Source organism: Chanodichthys erythropterus, chromosome 12 (genome assembly GCF_024489055.1).
Source record: "Chanodichthys erythropterus isolate Z2021 chromosome 12, ASM2448905v1, whole genome shotgun sequence".
Taxonomy (NCBI): domain Eukaryota; kingdom Metazoa; phylum Chordata; class Actinopteri; order Cypriniformes; family Xenocyprididae; genus Chanodichthys; species Chanodichthys erythropterus.
This window is the reverse complement of record NC_090232.1, coordinates 9,020,716-9,036,787: the sequence shown is the minus strand read 5'-3', so window position 1 is coordinate 9,036,787 and position 16,072 is coordinate 9,020,716. Positions and strand designations below refer to the sequence as shown.

Sequence of the window (16,072 nt, the reverse complement as noted above, 5' to 3'; positions counted from 1 at the left end):
AATCTAAAATATAAGAAAAACTAATACATATATATTTCACATATTTAAAAATAAAAAAATAATAAAAATGACAAAAACAAAAAAAATGAAAACAAATTATACAAAAAAATGTTTGATTTAAAATATTGTCAAAAGTATAATAGTATATCAATGATACTAAAATAACACTGGTGCTGTGACAACAGCCTTTTTATGTGTGATCCATTTTTTGTGATTAGATTTTTACTGAATAAAGATTTCCATAATTCTTTTAAGACAGAAATCAGCTAAGATAGCAGAATCTACGAATGCCAAACATAAAAGTTACATGGCATATCTGGATGTACAGTATTATTATAAAAATACTGAATAAAGCTGTATGTATGATACTGTACACAAATATGGTAAACTTTAGAGGTACAAATTCTATGATTTATTGTGAAAACAAACACGTTAAATAAAATATCTAACAAAAAAAAATTAAATTGACAAGACAAGTACTGTATCTAGTTTTAAAGGGTTAGTTCACCCAAAAAATTAAAATTCTGTCATTAATTACTCATCATCATGCCGTTCCACACCCGTAAGACCTTCATTCATCTTCAGAACACAAATTAAGATATTTTTGATAAAATCCAATGGCTCAGTGTGCCTGCATCGCCAGTAATAACACTCCCTTTTTTAATGCCCAAAAAGCAACTAAAAACATATTCAAATCAGTTCATGTGACTACAGTGGTTCAACCTTAATATTATAAAGCGACAAGAATACTTTTTGTACACCAAAAATAACAACATAGCGACTTTATTCAACAATATCTAGTAAAGGCCGATTTCAAAACACTGCTTCATGAAGCTTCGAAGTAGTGTTAATTTCGTCACCTATTTTTAATTTAGTCTTAGTCTTGTGCCAAATGTCCTTGTTAGTTTTAGTCATATTTAGTCATTCACATATCTTTTTTTGTTAGTCAAGTTTTAGTCGACTAAACGTCTCGTCATTTTAGTCTAGTTTTAGTCAAAAGAAAACTCAAGGTATCTTAGTCAAGTTTTAGTCGACTAAAAGTCTTTTAATTTTAGTCTAGTTTTAAAAAGCAGAGACGATTGTAGACGAAAATGAAGAGAGATTTTATCTTAGTTTTTATTTTATACAAAACATTTTCGTCTCGAAATAATGCATGTTAATTTAGTCTTAGTCAGCGTGGTGCAGTCTTGTCATCGTCTCGTCTTAGTCATGAAAAAAAAGGTCGTTGACGAACATATTTCGTCTCGTCTCGTCTCGTCTGACGAAATTAACACTACTTCGAAGCTTTACGAATCTTTTGTTTTGAATCAGTGGTTCGAAACACGTATCAAACTGCCACTTATGACGTAACGAAGCTTCGTTTACTGAAATCATGGGATTTTGGCGCTCTGAATCGAAACAAAAGATTCGTAAAGCTTTGAAGCTTCATGAAGCAGTGTTTTGAAATCGCCCTTCACTAGATATTGTTGAATAAAGTCGCTATTTTGTTATTTTTGGCACACAAAAAACACTCTCATCACTTTATAATATAAAGGTTGAACAACTGTAGTCACATGAACTGTTTTTAGTAGCTTTCTGGGCATTGTAAAAGAGAGTGTGTAATAATAATATTTTACATCACTAATATTAAGACCTTTGCTGGCGATGCAGGCACACTGAGCCGTCGGATTTTATCAAAAACATCTTCATTTTTGGGTGAAATAACCATTTAAACACATCAAAAGTCCATATTCCCTCATTAAATTGCCTTTTCGGCTGTATCCAACTATTTCAATTTTTCAACAATATCATCATTTTCATATGCTGGATTGAAATTCACATTCATTGAGGTAAAACCGGATTTTAATAATTAATTAATTTATTAATTATTCACATTATTTATTAACTAATGTTATTCCAACATTCATTGTCTTGTATAATATTTATTTGGACCTCATGAGGTTAGCAATCAATATTTTGTTGCTTTATTTATTTATTCGAGCTTATCTAATTTATTTATTTGCTTTATTAAAAAAAAACAAAACAAAAAAAAACAAACAGCCTATTGATATAAAGCTGTAAATCTTTTAAAAAACATTAAATGCTAAAAATTAAAAACTGAATTCTAATTTAGTTGACATTTAATATTTGCAAATTGCACTGCATTGCATTAACATTTTATATGTGAAGTATCCATTTAATATTGTAACAACACAGGCTTAAGACTCCTCTGACTAATGCTAACGGAAGCATTCCCTCAGTTACCACCTCAAAGCTACATAATAATGTGTGATAGTCTGGAGCATTTTGTTCTCTGAGCATTTACAAACCATTTGAGCCAAGTGCTGCTCTGATCTGTCTAACATCCTGCTTATTAAACTGAGAGAGCCAGAAGAGCTTAAAGCTGAACTATTAGGTAATCACATCATCTGCAAACATGTTTATATTATGTTTTAAGAGGTTGTTAAAGAAAATGGCCTGAGAATTGGCCCATGTGTTACTTAATGCATCTGTAACTTAGCAGCATAGGGTTTTTTTTATTGTAATATTTTCAATCATGCAACATGAATTGTAAATGCTATAGACTTTTAAAAAAATAGATCATTGACATTTTGTGTACTTTTTATTAATGCACTAAACTCAAAACAGAATACTAAATTACTTGACATTTAATATTATCAAAATGTCAAAAACTGCCAAAAATTTTTTACTTTTAGGGGTACAACAGCTTGTCACTGGGGCAGTATGCATAAAAAGACAACTTTATGCATTATAAACACCTAAAAGATGAATTTTAGTACCTTAAAGTAGTAATGTGTACCTTTAAAGGGATAGTTCACCCAAAAATGAAAATTCTGTCATCAATTACTCACCCTCATGTGGTTCCAAAACCGTAAGACCTTTCGTTCATCTTTGCAATTTTTGATAAAATCCGATGGCTCAGTGAGGCCTGCATTGCCAGCAAGATAATTAACACTTTCAGATACCCAGAAAGCTACTAAAGACATATTTAAAACAGTTCATGTGACTACAGTGGTTCAACCTTAATGTTATGAAGCGACGAGAATACTTTTTGTGCGCCTCGCTGAGACAGATTTTATCAAAAGTATCTTAATTTGTGTTCAGAAGATGAACAAAGGTCTTACAGGTGTGGAACAACATGAGGGTGAGTAATTAATGACAGAATTTTCATTTTTGGGTGAACTAACCCTTTAAAGGCACAATATGTAATTTTTCGCCGCTAGAGGTCGCCTATTCAAAACAAAGGCATAGCTTGATAACACGTGATTAAGTGTGGAATCATGGGGGATGTCGTCTTCACCTCACAGCGGGAAGAAAATAATCTATCTATCTTTGCAATAATGCAACATGAATTGCAAATGCTATATATTGACTCATGCAGTAAATAACCAACTTTTTTTCTCATAGCCATTTCCAAAAAAAAAAAAAAAACACAATACACAGTGTGAGATACAACTGCATATATTTTAGGCATTCATCTGCAGATTTCAAGCCAGTAAATTCAATCCAAACCATAAAATTTGTCTGGTTCTAGTGTTGTAGCCTTTTAGATAAAACAATTCCCTCTTTTGTCACACTAAAAGATTGCCCAGAGGTGGTCTGTTCTGCAAGCTCATGCACTGAATGTATTACACAGATATTCTGCATTTTAGAAAAGACCTGAGAGAAATGAGACACAATTCACCTTATAAGTTCTGTATTTAATTGCATCCGTGTTCACACTGATACGGATTGCAGTATGTGGGGGTGGAGGACAGTAAAATGACTGCTTTTCTCAATTTAATTGGGTTATTAGAAAGAAAGAAAGAAAGAAAGAAAGAAAGAAAGAAAGAAAGAAAGAAAGAAAGAAAGAAAGAAAGAAAGAAAGAAAGAAAGAAAGAGAAAGAAAGAAAGGGAAAGAAAGAAGGACTTTGCACTGCAAGAAAATTCAATCAAATTTTATTTTCTTGAAATGGTAATTAGTCAGGATAGTCATTTTTCTTTGGTAAAAATTAATTAAAATTAACACAGAAAGAGTGGACTCCCTTATGAGAGTGCCAAATCATGTGGGCAACAAAACTGGCTGCAGGCTCCAAAAATAATGAGTAGATGTGCAAACAGACAAATTTGCACATCCCATGGGACTCACTTAGACAGAAAGCCATTTTCACACCTGAGATAGGTGTAATATGACTGGCAATTTCTGTATTTGTGCTGCAAGCCACGGTAAACATTTATTAACTGGGTCATTCTCTGAAACTGGTGCCTTTTCCAGTTTTACAAGGTTACAGTTTTTAAGTGTTAATAAATAAGATTGTGACATCTAAAGCCAAATTAATACATTTCAATATATACTGTGATATAATTATGCCATCATAAAGATCATTTTTAAAAGAAAATTTTTGTTTAATTTGATGTTATAAGCCTTATGTTTAAGGTCATGAACCTACAAAATGCTTCTTAGAAATAAAATGTAATCAATATTAAAAAAAAAATAAAATAATAATAATAATAATAATACATTTTATGTAGTTTGTTAAACAAAATCATAGTAACAAGGTCGATTTTTTTTTTTTTTAAATTTGGCCCTAATGAAAAAACTTCTGTTCACTTCTCGAAAAGATGATGCAATAAAATAATTACTTCAAGGAAAAATAAAATGGTAACAATGTTAATTCACAAATAGGGCATAATTTTAAGTCATTAGAGAAAGAATAAAAGACACATGCTACAAGTTATTTTCTTTTTCTTTTTTCATGAAATGTGAATATTTGCCATTATAGCAAGATAAGGTCAAAAAACACATCCACATGAAGAAAGATGAAAAATATCTACAATAAAAGTTGCCATGATTTATTCATTGTTAAAATTATTTTACACATGCTGTATATACTGTATATAAGGCACCTGCTTTGTAGAATGACACAATTAAAAAAAGTTTCAATGAGAAACGAAACATTTTTTTGAGGTAAAGGCCTATTCTTCATTGATGCAGATAGCAGCAGATGGACTAAAGTGGATATGTAAGTGGTTTTTGACAGAGAATGCAATAAATGTTGTATGCACAAGAGAACTGGATTTTTAAAAGTGCAGCATAATTTGAGTGAGAAGCAATATTGTAACAGACGTTGCTTGGATAGTGTTGGGCTTTGGGGAGGAAAATGGAGAGAAGCCGTGATGCACCTGAACGAGTCGAGGCTTCTTTCAGCAGGCTGTCTTTTTTGTATGCAGTACATTAGGGTGGACAGTTGTCAAAATGATTCACTAGTACAAACTGCTTTTAGGGATACTCATTATTCAACTCTTTACTTTGTACACTCTCTATGATCAATGAGGCCTGTTTGGTGTATGCAATGTGAGAATTGATATCTTGTGTCAGCATATACAAAACAATATAATGCAACATTTATACTTGAGATTGCTGTAATATGCCAACCTAAACTCCTCATTAAAAGGTAATTCCAGGTCTATAAGCACAGAAAAATATTTCACATTTGTAAAAACAATGGAAAGTAGCACACCCTCAGTGGAATTCTATCTAGTCAGCGTAAAAACAATGAAATGTACAATTAAAATATGCCAAACATTTTCAATAGTATAAACATGTATAAGTTACATCCAATATTTCTTGTCATGATCCTGTAAATTCAGCAAAACTGAAAACTTTCGGTATATGGATACTGGACACATTTTACATACAGTACTATTGAAAAGTTTGGAGACAGTAAGATTTTTTAAAGAAATAATGAGCTGGCATTCTGACTTAGAACCCGGGAAGCCAGCACTGTGTTTACAACATCAACAGCCTAGGAGACTAACAGGGAATAGAAGAAACTATTGAATAAAGTCGTTATTTTTATTTTGTTTTTGCCAACAGAAAGTATTCTCATCACTTCATAACATTACAGTTGAACCACTGTAGTCACATTACTATTTTAACGATGTCTTTAGTACCTTTCTGGACCTCGAAATTTGTTATGACATTGCTGTGAATAGGAAGATCAGAAAGCTCTCGGATTTCATCAAAAATATCTTAAAGGAATAGTTCACCCAAAAATGATCCCATGATTTACTCACCCTCAAACCATCCTAGGTGTATATGACTATCTTCTTTCAGACGAACACAATCGGAGATATATTTAAAAATATCCTGGCTCTTCCAAGCTTCGCTCGTTAGACCTTTGTTCATCTTCAGAACACAAATGAAGTTATTTTTGATAAAATCCAAGGTTTTTTTTTTAATCTCCCATAGAAAGCAACGTAATTACCATCATTCCAGGTCTGAACCAGCGTTCGGATATAAATACTGAAGCGCTGAACTGCGTTCACTGCGTACGTGTCTGACAAGTTAGAGAAGAAATTGTTGAATAAAGTCGTTATTTTGTTTTGTTTTTGCGCACAAAACATATTCTCATCGCTTCATAATATTATAGGTGCCCTCGAATTAAAAATTGATCTTGGCATAGTTGAATAACAAGAGTTCAGTACATGGAAATGACATACAGTGAGTCTCAAACTCCATTGTTTTCTCCTTCTTATATAATTCTCATTTGTTTAAAAGACCTCAGACGAACAGGCGAATCTCAACATAACACAGACTGTTATTTAACAGTCAGGGTGTACGCCCCCAATATTTGCATATGCCAGATCATGATCGAGGCATTAGACAAGGGCAGCCAGTATTAACGTCTGTGATGTAAACAGCTGAATCATCAGACTAGGTAAGCAAGCAAGGACAATAGCGAAAAATGGCAGATGAAGCGATATTAACTGACATGATAACATGATTATTTTCATTTTTAAACTCTTGCAGTCTGTATAATTCATAAACATTCTTTATAAATCTCTCCAACAGTGTAGCATTAGCCACGGAGCATAGCCTCAAACTCATTCAGAATCAAATGTAAACAATAGAACAGTATACAATACTCACATAATCCGACGCATGCATGACGAACACTTTGTAAAGATCCATTTGAGGGTTACATTAGCTGTGTAAACTTTGTAGTATGCACTGTTCAAGGCAAGCATGAGCTCCGTGGGCAGAGAGCACGAGAATTAAAGGGGCCGCAGCATAAATCGGCTCATGTTTAATGATGCCCCAAAATAGGTAGTTAAAAAAATTTATTAAAAAAAAAAAAAGGGGTATTTTGAGCTGAAACTTCACAGACACATTCAGGGGACACCTAAAAAAAAACGTTCGATGGCACCTTTAAGGTTAAACCACTGCAGTCACATTGACTATTTTAACAATGTTTTTAATACCTTTCTGGACCTTGAATAACGGAAATTACGTTGCTTTCTATGGGATTAAAAAAACCTCTAAGATCATCATTTGTGTTCCGAACACAAATATGGGTTTGGAACGACACAAGGTTGAATACTTAGTGACAGAAATTTCATTTTTGGATGAACTAACTCTTTAATAAAGGACAAAGAAAAATATCCATTAAATATTTTGTAAGAAATATTTCGTCTAAGCTTAAAAAAATCCTACATCCTACGTCATACATCGCGTCACGGGTTACTCGTGTGGAGCAAGTCGACTTGCGCAGTGTGCGTACGGTCGTCTGGTGGAAGCTAAATGTTTTAGTTTATAAAGTTTTAAATATGTATATTTTTCTTACAAAAACCCATTGCTTCACTTCAGAAGGCCTTTATTAACCCCCCAAGCCATTTGGATTATATTTATTTATGGATAGATGCATTTTTTAATCAAAACATGCCCCTCGTTCACTGCCATTATAAAGTTTGGAAGAGCCAGGATATTTTTTAAAATATCTCAGATTGTGTTTGTCTAATAGAAGATAGTCATATAAGACGGCTTGAGGGTGAGTAAATCACGGGATAATTTAGTTTCAGGTGAACTTTCCCTTTAATTTGTGTTCCGAAGATGAATGAAAGTCTTACGGGTTTAGAATGACATAATGGTGAGTAATTAATGACAGAAATTTCTGGGTGAACTAACCCTTTAAATTCAATTAAACTCAGAAATATCCATTAAAATTTGGACAGTGGCCTTCAAAACCAACATAAAGTAATTTATTAATCTGATGAAACAACATAAACAGGTTTCACAGAAGAATACACTGTTACGCATGTGGTTTCATTATTCTCGACACCCAAGCGGAATTTTTTCAAACCCCTGCAATTTGCATTCAAGTAGCTTGCATTAAAAAGCATGAGTTTTGCACTTACTTTCTGACGTTGCCGTCAAAGAAGCAGCGGTTCCGGAGAAGCCCTGCCCACAGCTGCACGCCGACAATCCCGAAGATGAAGAACACAAAGAAACAAAGCAGCAAGACGTTTCCCAGCATCGGTAAAGTATCCAACAGCAATGTCACCAGGATTCGCATACCTACGAGACACAGATACATGATGTCATGTACATTCATTTAATAACACGTGCAATGAAGCATCAAAGCCATCGAGGTTCACTAGACACATTTAGAGCTGAGACTCTGTAGTGTTACATTTAACTTTGATAGCACTGATCTGACATCCACACACTTCATGAACACATTTTCTCAGTGCCTGATGTGTATTCAGTAATTGACCCAAGAAGTGAACACACACACACAAACACAAACTTTGGCTAACGCTCGGTGGTTTGAGAATAATCGAATTGGAAACTTAACAGCCACGGGCTCTCACTCCTCACTGAGTCCAAAATCTATTACTGCTTTGCTGAACACACACAAACACAAACTTATTTGGAATATGTTCACAAAAGGAGTGTGCTATAAATGGTAAGAGTATCCGTGCATGTCAAGAATTTATGGTCTCGCCCTACCTTAAACAAAACAGACACTTACTTTCACTGTTGGACTCAATCCATGACTGTAACATACACCAGCACCTCTCTGAAGACTAATAGCATGTGTGTGTGAGTGTTTGTGTATTTTTTGGCATCCATCAACTATGAGATGTTGGACTGTGGGCAACAATCAGTGTCAGTGACCATGTTAATACATCATGGGAGTCTTGTCTGCTCTGTGCATGTGCAAATCTATAAATACAACAGGCACATATTTTTTTCAACCCGAGTCCAGATCATTTGCTTTAAATCAATAGCTAGGTTGTAAAACAGTGACACTAAGAGAGAATCGAGAAAGATATACAGATGGAAACAAAGAGAAAAAACAGTACTCACTGGGAACTCTGTTGATGGCTCGTAAAGGTCGGAGAACCCGTACGGTTCTGATGGCTGAGAAACTAACATTATGGCCATCTAAAGAATACTCCAACATCCTAAAACATAAGCAACAGAAATTCAATTAAACAAACTTGAAATGCAACACAATAGGGTAAAACAGATTTTCAACCATTTGATGATACAGTATAATATAATATAATGTAAAAAAATTAACACAAAGCTGATAATTAATATGATATTTGATTAATATGATGTACAAAATATTAAACAACAGCAGTATTTATCTGTATACACTAATGTTCAAAAGTTGGGGTCAGTGCATTTTTTTATTTATGTTTTTAAAAGAAGTCTCTTGCTCAACAAGGTTGCATTTATTTGATGAATACAGTACACTTTAAAAAAATGTTTGGTTAAAAACAACCCAAGTTGGGTTGAAAATGGACAACCCCAGCAATTGGGTTGTTTTAACCCAGTGGTTGGGTTAAATGTTTGCCCAACCTGCTGGGTAGTTTTATTTAACCCAACTACTGATTAAAAATGACTATATGGCTGGCTTAAAATGAATCCAAATTAAAAATCAGACACATAATTACAGGAGGCAACAATAATAATCAAAAGGTGTACATTTATTAATAAGCAATTTAATAAATGTTTATTGTTTATTATTCATTATCTTATTAATAAATGCTAATTTATTAAACATATTAATAAATGTTAATTTCCAGCATATTTTGGGTTCATTTTAAGCAAGCAATACAGTAATTTTTATACAACAGTTGAGTTAAATAAAACTACCCAGCACGTTGGGCAAACATTTAACCCAACCACTGGGTTAAAACAACCCAATTGCTGGGTTTGTCCATTTTCAACCCAACTTGGGTTGTTTTTAACCCAGCATTTTTTAGAGTGTAATATTGTGAAATATTTTTACAATTTAAAATAACTATTTTCTATTGTAATATATTTTAAAATGTAATTTATTTCTGTGATGGAAAGCTGGATTTTCAGCATCATTACTCCAGTGTCACATAATCCTTCAGAAATCATTCTAATATGCTGATTTGGTGCTTAGGAAACATTCCTATCAATGTATGAAAACAGTTGTACAGCTTTTTTTTTTATATTTTTTATATTTTTATGGAAAGAATGATACATTTTTTCAGGATTTTTTGATTTTCTTTACATTTTTTTGTAACATTGTAAATGTTTTTGCTGACACATTAATCAATTTAATGCATTCTCACTGATTAAAAAAACATTTATTAAAAAAATGTAGTGTATATAATTTGTACTGCAACATTTTAATACATGAAATGTCATGAGGACTTTTGTTAGCATTTGTGATGCAGACCAGTGTTTGGTCTTGATTCACTGACTCATTAAACAGTTTAAACAGTTTAAACACACAATTCTCACATCATGTTTACTACTATAATTTAGAACAGAGACTGTGTTATAACATCTCTTTCTTACTGCTCTCACACTCACAAGTTGTGCGACAAGAATTCGCAACACAGCAAGAGAATATTTAAAGTTGCTAAACTGGTTCAGAATATTTATATGTTCAGCCCGCTGAAAAGTGAAGCTTAGGGCAACATGAATGTCTATGCTATTCATACTAGTTAGTGTAGTTTTAGTGGTGTTATAGCCATACTTTTCACCTGATTTACCAGCATAATATTTCTGGTGAAGGAGATTTACGAAGGAAGTCTTGCTGGTTAAGCTGGTTAAAAAAGTCTAGTGGGAAAACCAACACACCAGCATCCCAAAAGTGGTTTAATGTTAATGACCAACTTACTCCTTACAAGAGTTTTAATGAGTGATCATGAACTTTAGATTGAGCTGCCTTTTGGATAGAGAGGAAAACTAGTAGAAATCACTAAGTCAGTGAACAAGATAGACAAGATACAGACAGACAGAGAGACTCTCGCCTGGTGGTAATTGTCATTCATGAGCTTAGCTGTGACACATCGACTTGACATTAGAACTTGACCTGACATTAAATCTGGATCTGACATTAAACAAACACATTCGCGCACACACACACACACACACAGAGAGAGACCTTGTAATAGTTAAGAGTTTAATGACTCAGCGAATTCTAGGAATCACACACTAATAGTTGACTTTTTAGATCTTCTGAGCATGGCAGTCTCAGGTTTGTGATTGGTCACTCACCCAGCCATGACGATAAAGAGGTCAAGGCGGTTCCAGGTGTCACCAAGGTAACATTTCGGACCAAATACTCCCAAGGCTACCATTTTTAACACCATCTCCACAGCAAAGAATGCAAAGATGAAGTCATCGAAGGCCTGTAGAGATAAGAACCATGAACACATTCAACCACTACATGGAAAAAAGTCAAATGATCATGTAATTTACTGTATTTAAAGAGCATTTTATATCAGTCTAATCGGAAATCATGATTTTTGGTTTAAACCCATTTTGCTTAGTTTGTCTGAAAGCAAACAACACTCCACATAGAACAAATTAAACTAAAAAATTTAGTTTAAAAAGTATTTTCACTTGATACCAGAGTGTTAATGTGCAGAACACATTTACTGACTGCAGATAATATATATATATAGGCTCTAGGCTAGTTTTTAACCTCACACTCAAGTGCTCACGAAGAAGAGTGTTGGACAGCGATTGTGTGTTCGGCTGAGTAATGTAAGTGGTTAAATATACTTGCACCTTGACTCAGAATGCTTTTATGACCCGAGATTAAGGTAAACACAGCCCACTGCGAACACCCTTGTAATTCGCTTCAACCTTTTCAGACTTTATGAATGATCATAATAAAACATAAAAAAATATCCAGGCCTGGTCCTCTCTCGTCCTTCACTGACGTCGCTCCTCCTTTTATGCCTCCGGAGCTCATCCGTGACAGACTCGTTCCCTCACGGCTCTCGCCCGCCCTGCTCATCACAAAGATTTATGCAGCATTTTTCTTTTTTCCCCCTTTAAATGGATTTACCAGCTGTCCAACTGCTCTTCCTCATCAGAAGGAAAAGACTCGAGGACCACAAGAGGACATTTTTAGACCTGGAGTTTTTACTATTTTTTACTATTACAACCTGCACGAGCGGTCCACGGTGCGTCTGCATGTGGATGGTCCTCGGGAAGATTTTGCTGCATTTGTGGAGTGGGTTCTGGTGAACAACGGATCGGCATTCACCATCTGCCCCGGTGAGGACAACATCACCAGCCCCACTCTGGATCCAGAGCCCAGCCAGCCATCACCTCACTGCACGGATACAATGCCAGAGCCTATCGCAGACAGAGGGCTTAAGTCTGCTGCGATGCACGAGCCAGCGCCAGAGAAGGGGACTGAGCCCACCATCGCCCCAGAGCCCGAGCGCCAGAGAAGTGTCTGACCAGGTGTGTGAGCCGGCAACACTGTGTGGGACTATTAGTGGAGTTCGAGGGAATGGAGGAAGACCCCGCCCACACCCCCACCACTGAGGGTGAGCTACAGCTGGCCTCTGTAAACTGTTTTTATGACATAGAAGATGATGCAAACCTTAATCTCAAATCCCCGCTGGTTCCACCCAGCTCAAAGTCTTCTGTGCCCATGCTGGTCCCATCCTGCACAAAGTCTCCTGTTCCCCTGCTGGTTCAGTCCAACATAAAGTCTCTTGTGTCTCCAGAGTTCCTTCCCAGCCTCTCTCTTCCACCTTGTCAGCCAATTTGTCAGCCCCACCTCCGCTGATTCCCTTCAGCCCCTCAGCTTCTCCTATGAGGCCACTTTATTGTGTGGATTTGCCTCGGGTCTTCAGATCTCCAGCTTCGCCCAGGCATGTGGATTCCCCGGCTCCACCTGCAGCCGCAGATCCCGTCACTCCACCACTGTCGGTTCTGCCTTGGCTCCTCCCTCTCTCGGCTCCACAAGATAACCACTGTCCTTACGGCTCCACTGGGCTCCCTCATCCCTCCGACTCCACCTTGGTCAGACGTCGCCCTGCCTGTGCCACGGACTTCTGTGCCGTCCGCTGCAATCCGTCTCTCCACCTCTTCGGCTTCATCCTTACCTCGACTCCACTGTGTGCCTTTGTCCTGGCTGGGTTCTGGACTCCCATCTGGCTACTCCTGCTCCTGTCTCCACCCTGGCTCCCCCCATCATCATCACTGCTCTGGTTGTTTCTCTTCTCATCTCCATCTGTTTCCTGACATTCACCGGCCCTTCGTCCTCCTTACGGCGCGAGGATGCACTTTCCGGGAGGGGGGACCTACTGTAACGGTCTCATTCTGTTTTGGTTTTGTTTTCATCCTGTTCCCTGTTTTCCTTTGCTTATGTTCACTGTCATTAGCTCCTATGATTCTTAATTATAGTCACACCTGTTTCAGTTCTAGTTAACAAGCTCCCCATGTGTTTATATACCCTTAGTTTCTTCAGTTCAAAGCAAAAATTAATTTTTGTTTTATCTCCTTTGTTGTGCACATTAAAGGACATGCTGACAATAGTTAATTTGGCTTTTGTTTAGGGTGTGATTAAGTTGTAAAAAGCTAAAAAATATATATATTGACCTACATTATGTAACATTTTGGCTAAAACTAATTTAATTTAAAACTACTTTAAGTATGGTATCACTGAAAAAAGGGAAAATACAGATTGTCCAGTTTAACCATATTATTTCTGATCTACACAACAAAATTGTTTTCTTCTAAACTTGATTTCTTTGCTTTCAATTAATATAATTTTCTAAAATGTACAATCTACTAGATTGAATTATGTAGGGTGAATGTGAACCAATTCAGTACTCAAATAATTTTTTAATGTTTACATAACTGAAAATGTAGTTCCCAGGACGCTTTGCATGGGACTTAAAAGTGAGAATGATAGTGTTTAATGTTCAGTTATGTTGGGATTTAGAATAGCAAACGCCTGAAAATGCTTCATTTCACATATACAGTGGCCGCAAAAAATATGTGGACTCTTTTAAAAGGGTATTAATTCCATTAAAAAATAGCAGTGCAAGTGGCATATGCAAATAAATGATCTAACTTTTCTAAACCATCTTTTATCATTCACTTCAGCAAACTGGTCCCAGGCTGATTATTAGGGGATGTTTGAAGTCAGTTCCCCTCAAGTTCACACAGATATCCTAGCAGAGAAACCACAGGTTTTCTTCTCTTAATTGATCTCATTTAAAGCAGTACTTGAATACTAAATTCACTGCCTTTGACATTAAATTTGAAGACAGTCTCTGTCAGACTTCAAATTGCCTGTTGTGAGCAATGTTCCCATCATTATGCAGAATCTACAGGTTATTTGCAAGTTGTTGTGGAGAGATTAAAGAGCCGTATGTTTCTGAGTCTGTGGCTGATGCTTCGTGGTGTAACCCGCTGGTGTCTGTTAAAATTGACAGTTGCTCCGTATTGAAGCTTTTCTTCTTAGGACTTTGGTAGTTATGTACAATAAAATAGTTTCTGAATATTTGCCAGTTAGCCTATTAAAGAGACGCTCATTGTGTGCATATATCCTTAAAAAAACCATGTTTGATCGGAGGCTGGTGAACCTGTACTGTACAGAACTGATTAGTACTAGTAGTCAGTCCACTGACAAGTCACAGGTGTAGTTTGTATCATTAACTATGGATACGTGCCACTAATGTTTGAAGACAAGAAAACGTTCAATTTGAAAAAGCATAAAAGGTGAACTTTAGTTAATCAAACCATGTGTGTCTGTGTTGTGTTTGTGTGTTATGTAAGTGTGTGTTACCTGCAGTATGCTGCACCTGTCGGAGTGGCACTCCAGGTCTTGGCAGGGCTGGAACATGCCGAGTGTGATGCAGTTGAGCAGAATCACCAGCATGCTGACTCGCTCAAACCACGTAGAGCTTCAGTTAAGGCCAATACAACTCACAAGGTAAAAAAAAAAGTTAAAATATTCCTTTCATAGTCAGCATAAATATGATGTTTCATTTACTCTTGATCTTAGGGTCTTTCTAAAATAAAATAAAATAAAACTCTCAACACAGTTTAGCCTTTCAAATCAAAACATACACTATTATTCCAAAGTTTGGGGCCAGTAAGATTTTCAGCATCATTACTCCAGTCTTCAGTGTCACATGATCCTTCAGAAATCATTCTAATATGCTGATTTGCTGCTCAAGAAACATTTCTTATTATTATAAATGTTAAAAACAGTTGTGCTGCTAAATATTTGGTGGAAAGAGTGACACATTTTCAGAATTATTTGAATAGAAAGTTAAAAAAGAACAGCATTTAAACATAGATTTTGTGCAACAATGTAAGAGTCACTACAATTTAATGCTGGGGTTGAAAAAATACATGGACCTATGTGCAAGCAGTTTTCTTTTTAATCAAAATAAATTCAAAAATTACACTTCTTCAGATTATCTAGAAACAAAAACACAGGAAACAGAACACTTACTAAGAAATGAGATCTGACTAATGCTGCCTTCACATGCTATCAGAAATTTGACAATTCCCACTTCTAAAGTTGTGATTATGAGCTCATCACATTCAAGTGTTGAAATAATAGGGCGTTCATGTGCAATTTTTACCTAGGAAACTCGTATTTACGATAATTCAGAAAGCAAGTGATGGCAGCGTACGAGCTCGTCACTTTCAAGTGCTTTGTTGTCGAAAAGAACAGGAATCATGGAAGACACCGGGTTTATTCTTGCCTATTAAAGGTGCTCTAAGTGATGTCATGCGTTTTTAGGCCAAAACATTTTTTGTCACATACAGCAAACATCTCCTCACTATCCGCTAGCTGCCTGTCCCCTGAACACACTGTAAAAAAACGCGGTCTCTGTTAGGGATGTCCAGATCCGATCACGTGATTTCAGACTCGATCGGAATCGGACGTTACCTCCGGATCAGGACTCGGATATATATGTATCCATGGGTTTCAAAGACGTCACTTCCGCTATGCCCGCCGCCATATTTGTGACCGGTCACAGCTGC

General features: G+C 35.9%; 1 protein-coding gene across 2 annotated transcripts in view; it reads right to left on the bottom strand.

The window, feature by feature from the left end:
• cacna1hb (calcium channel, voltage-dependent, T type, alpha 1H subunit b) overlaps positions 1-15,071 on the bottom strand; it is a 78,268-nt gene extending 63,197 nt beyond the window's left edge. For both annotated transcript variants that reach the window (XM_067402705.1, XM_067402708.1), the window contains exons 1-4: positions 14,859-15,071; positions 11,315-11,448; positions 9,134-9,231; positions 8,179-8,338 (exon numbers count right to left, since the gene is read on the bottom strand). In XM_067402705.1, coding sequence (XP_067258806.1) covers positions 8,179-8,338; positions 9,134-9,231; positions 11,315-11,448; positions 14,859-14,951 — 485 coding nt within the window. In that variant the 5' untranslated portion in view covers positions 14,952-15,071. The remainder of the gene's footprint in view (positions 1-8,178; positions 8,339-9,133; positions 9,232-11,314; positions 11,449-14,858) is intronic.
• Positions 15,072-16,072: the final 1,001 nt, after the last annotated feature.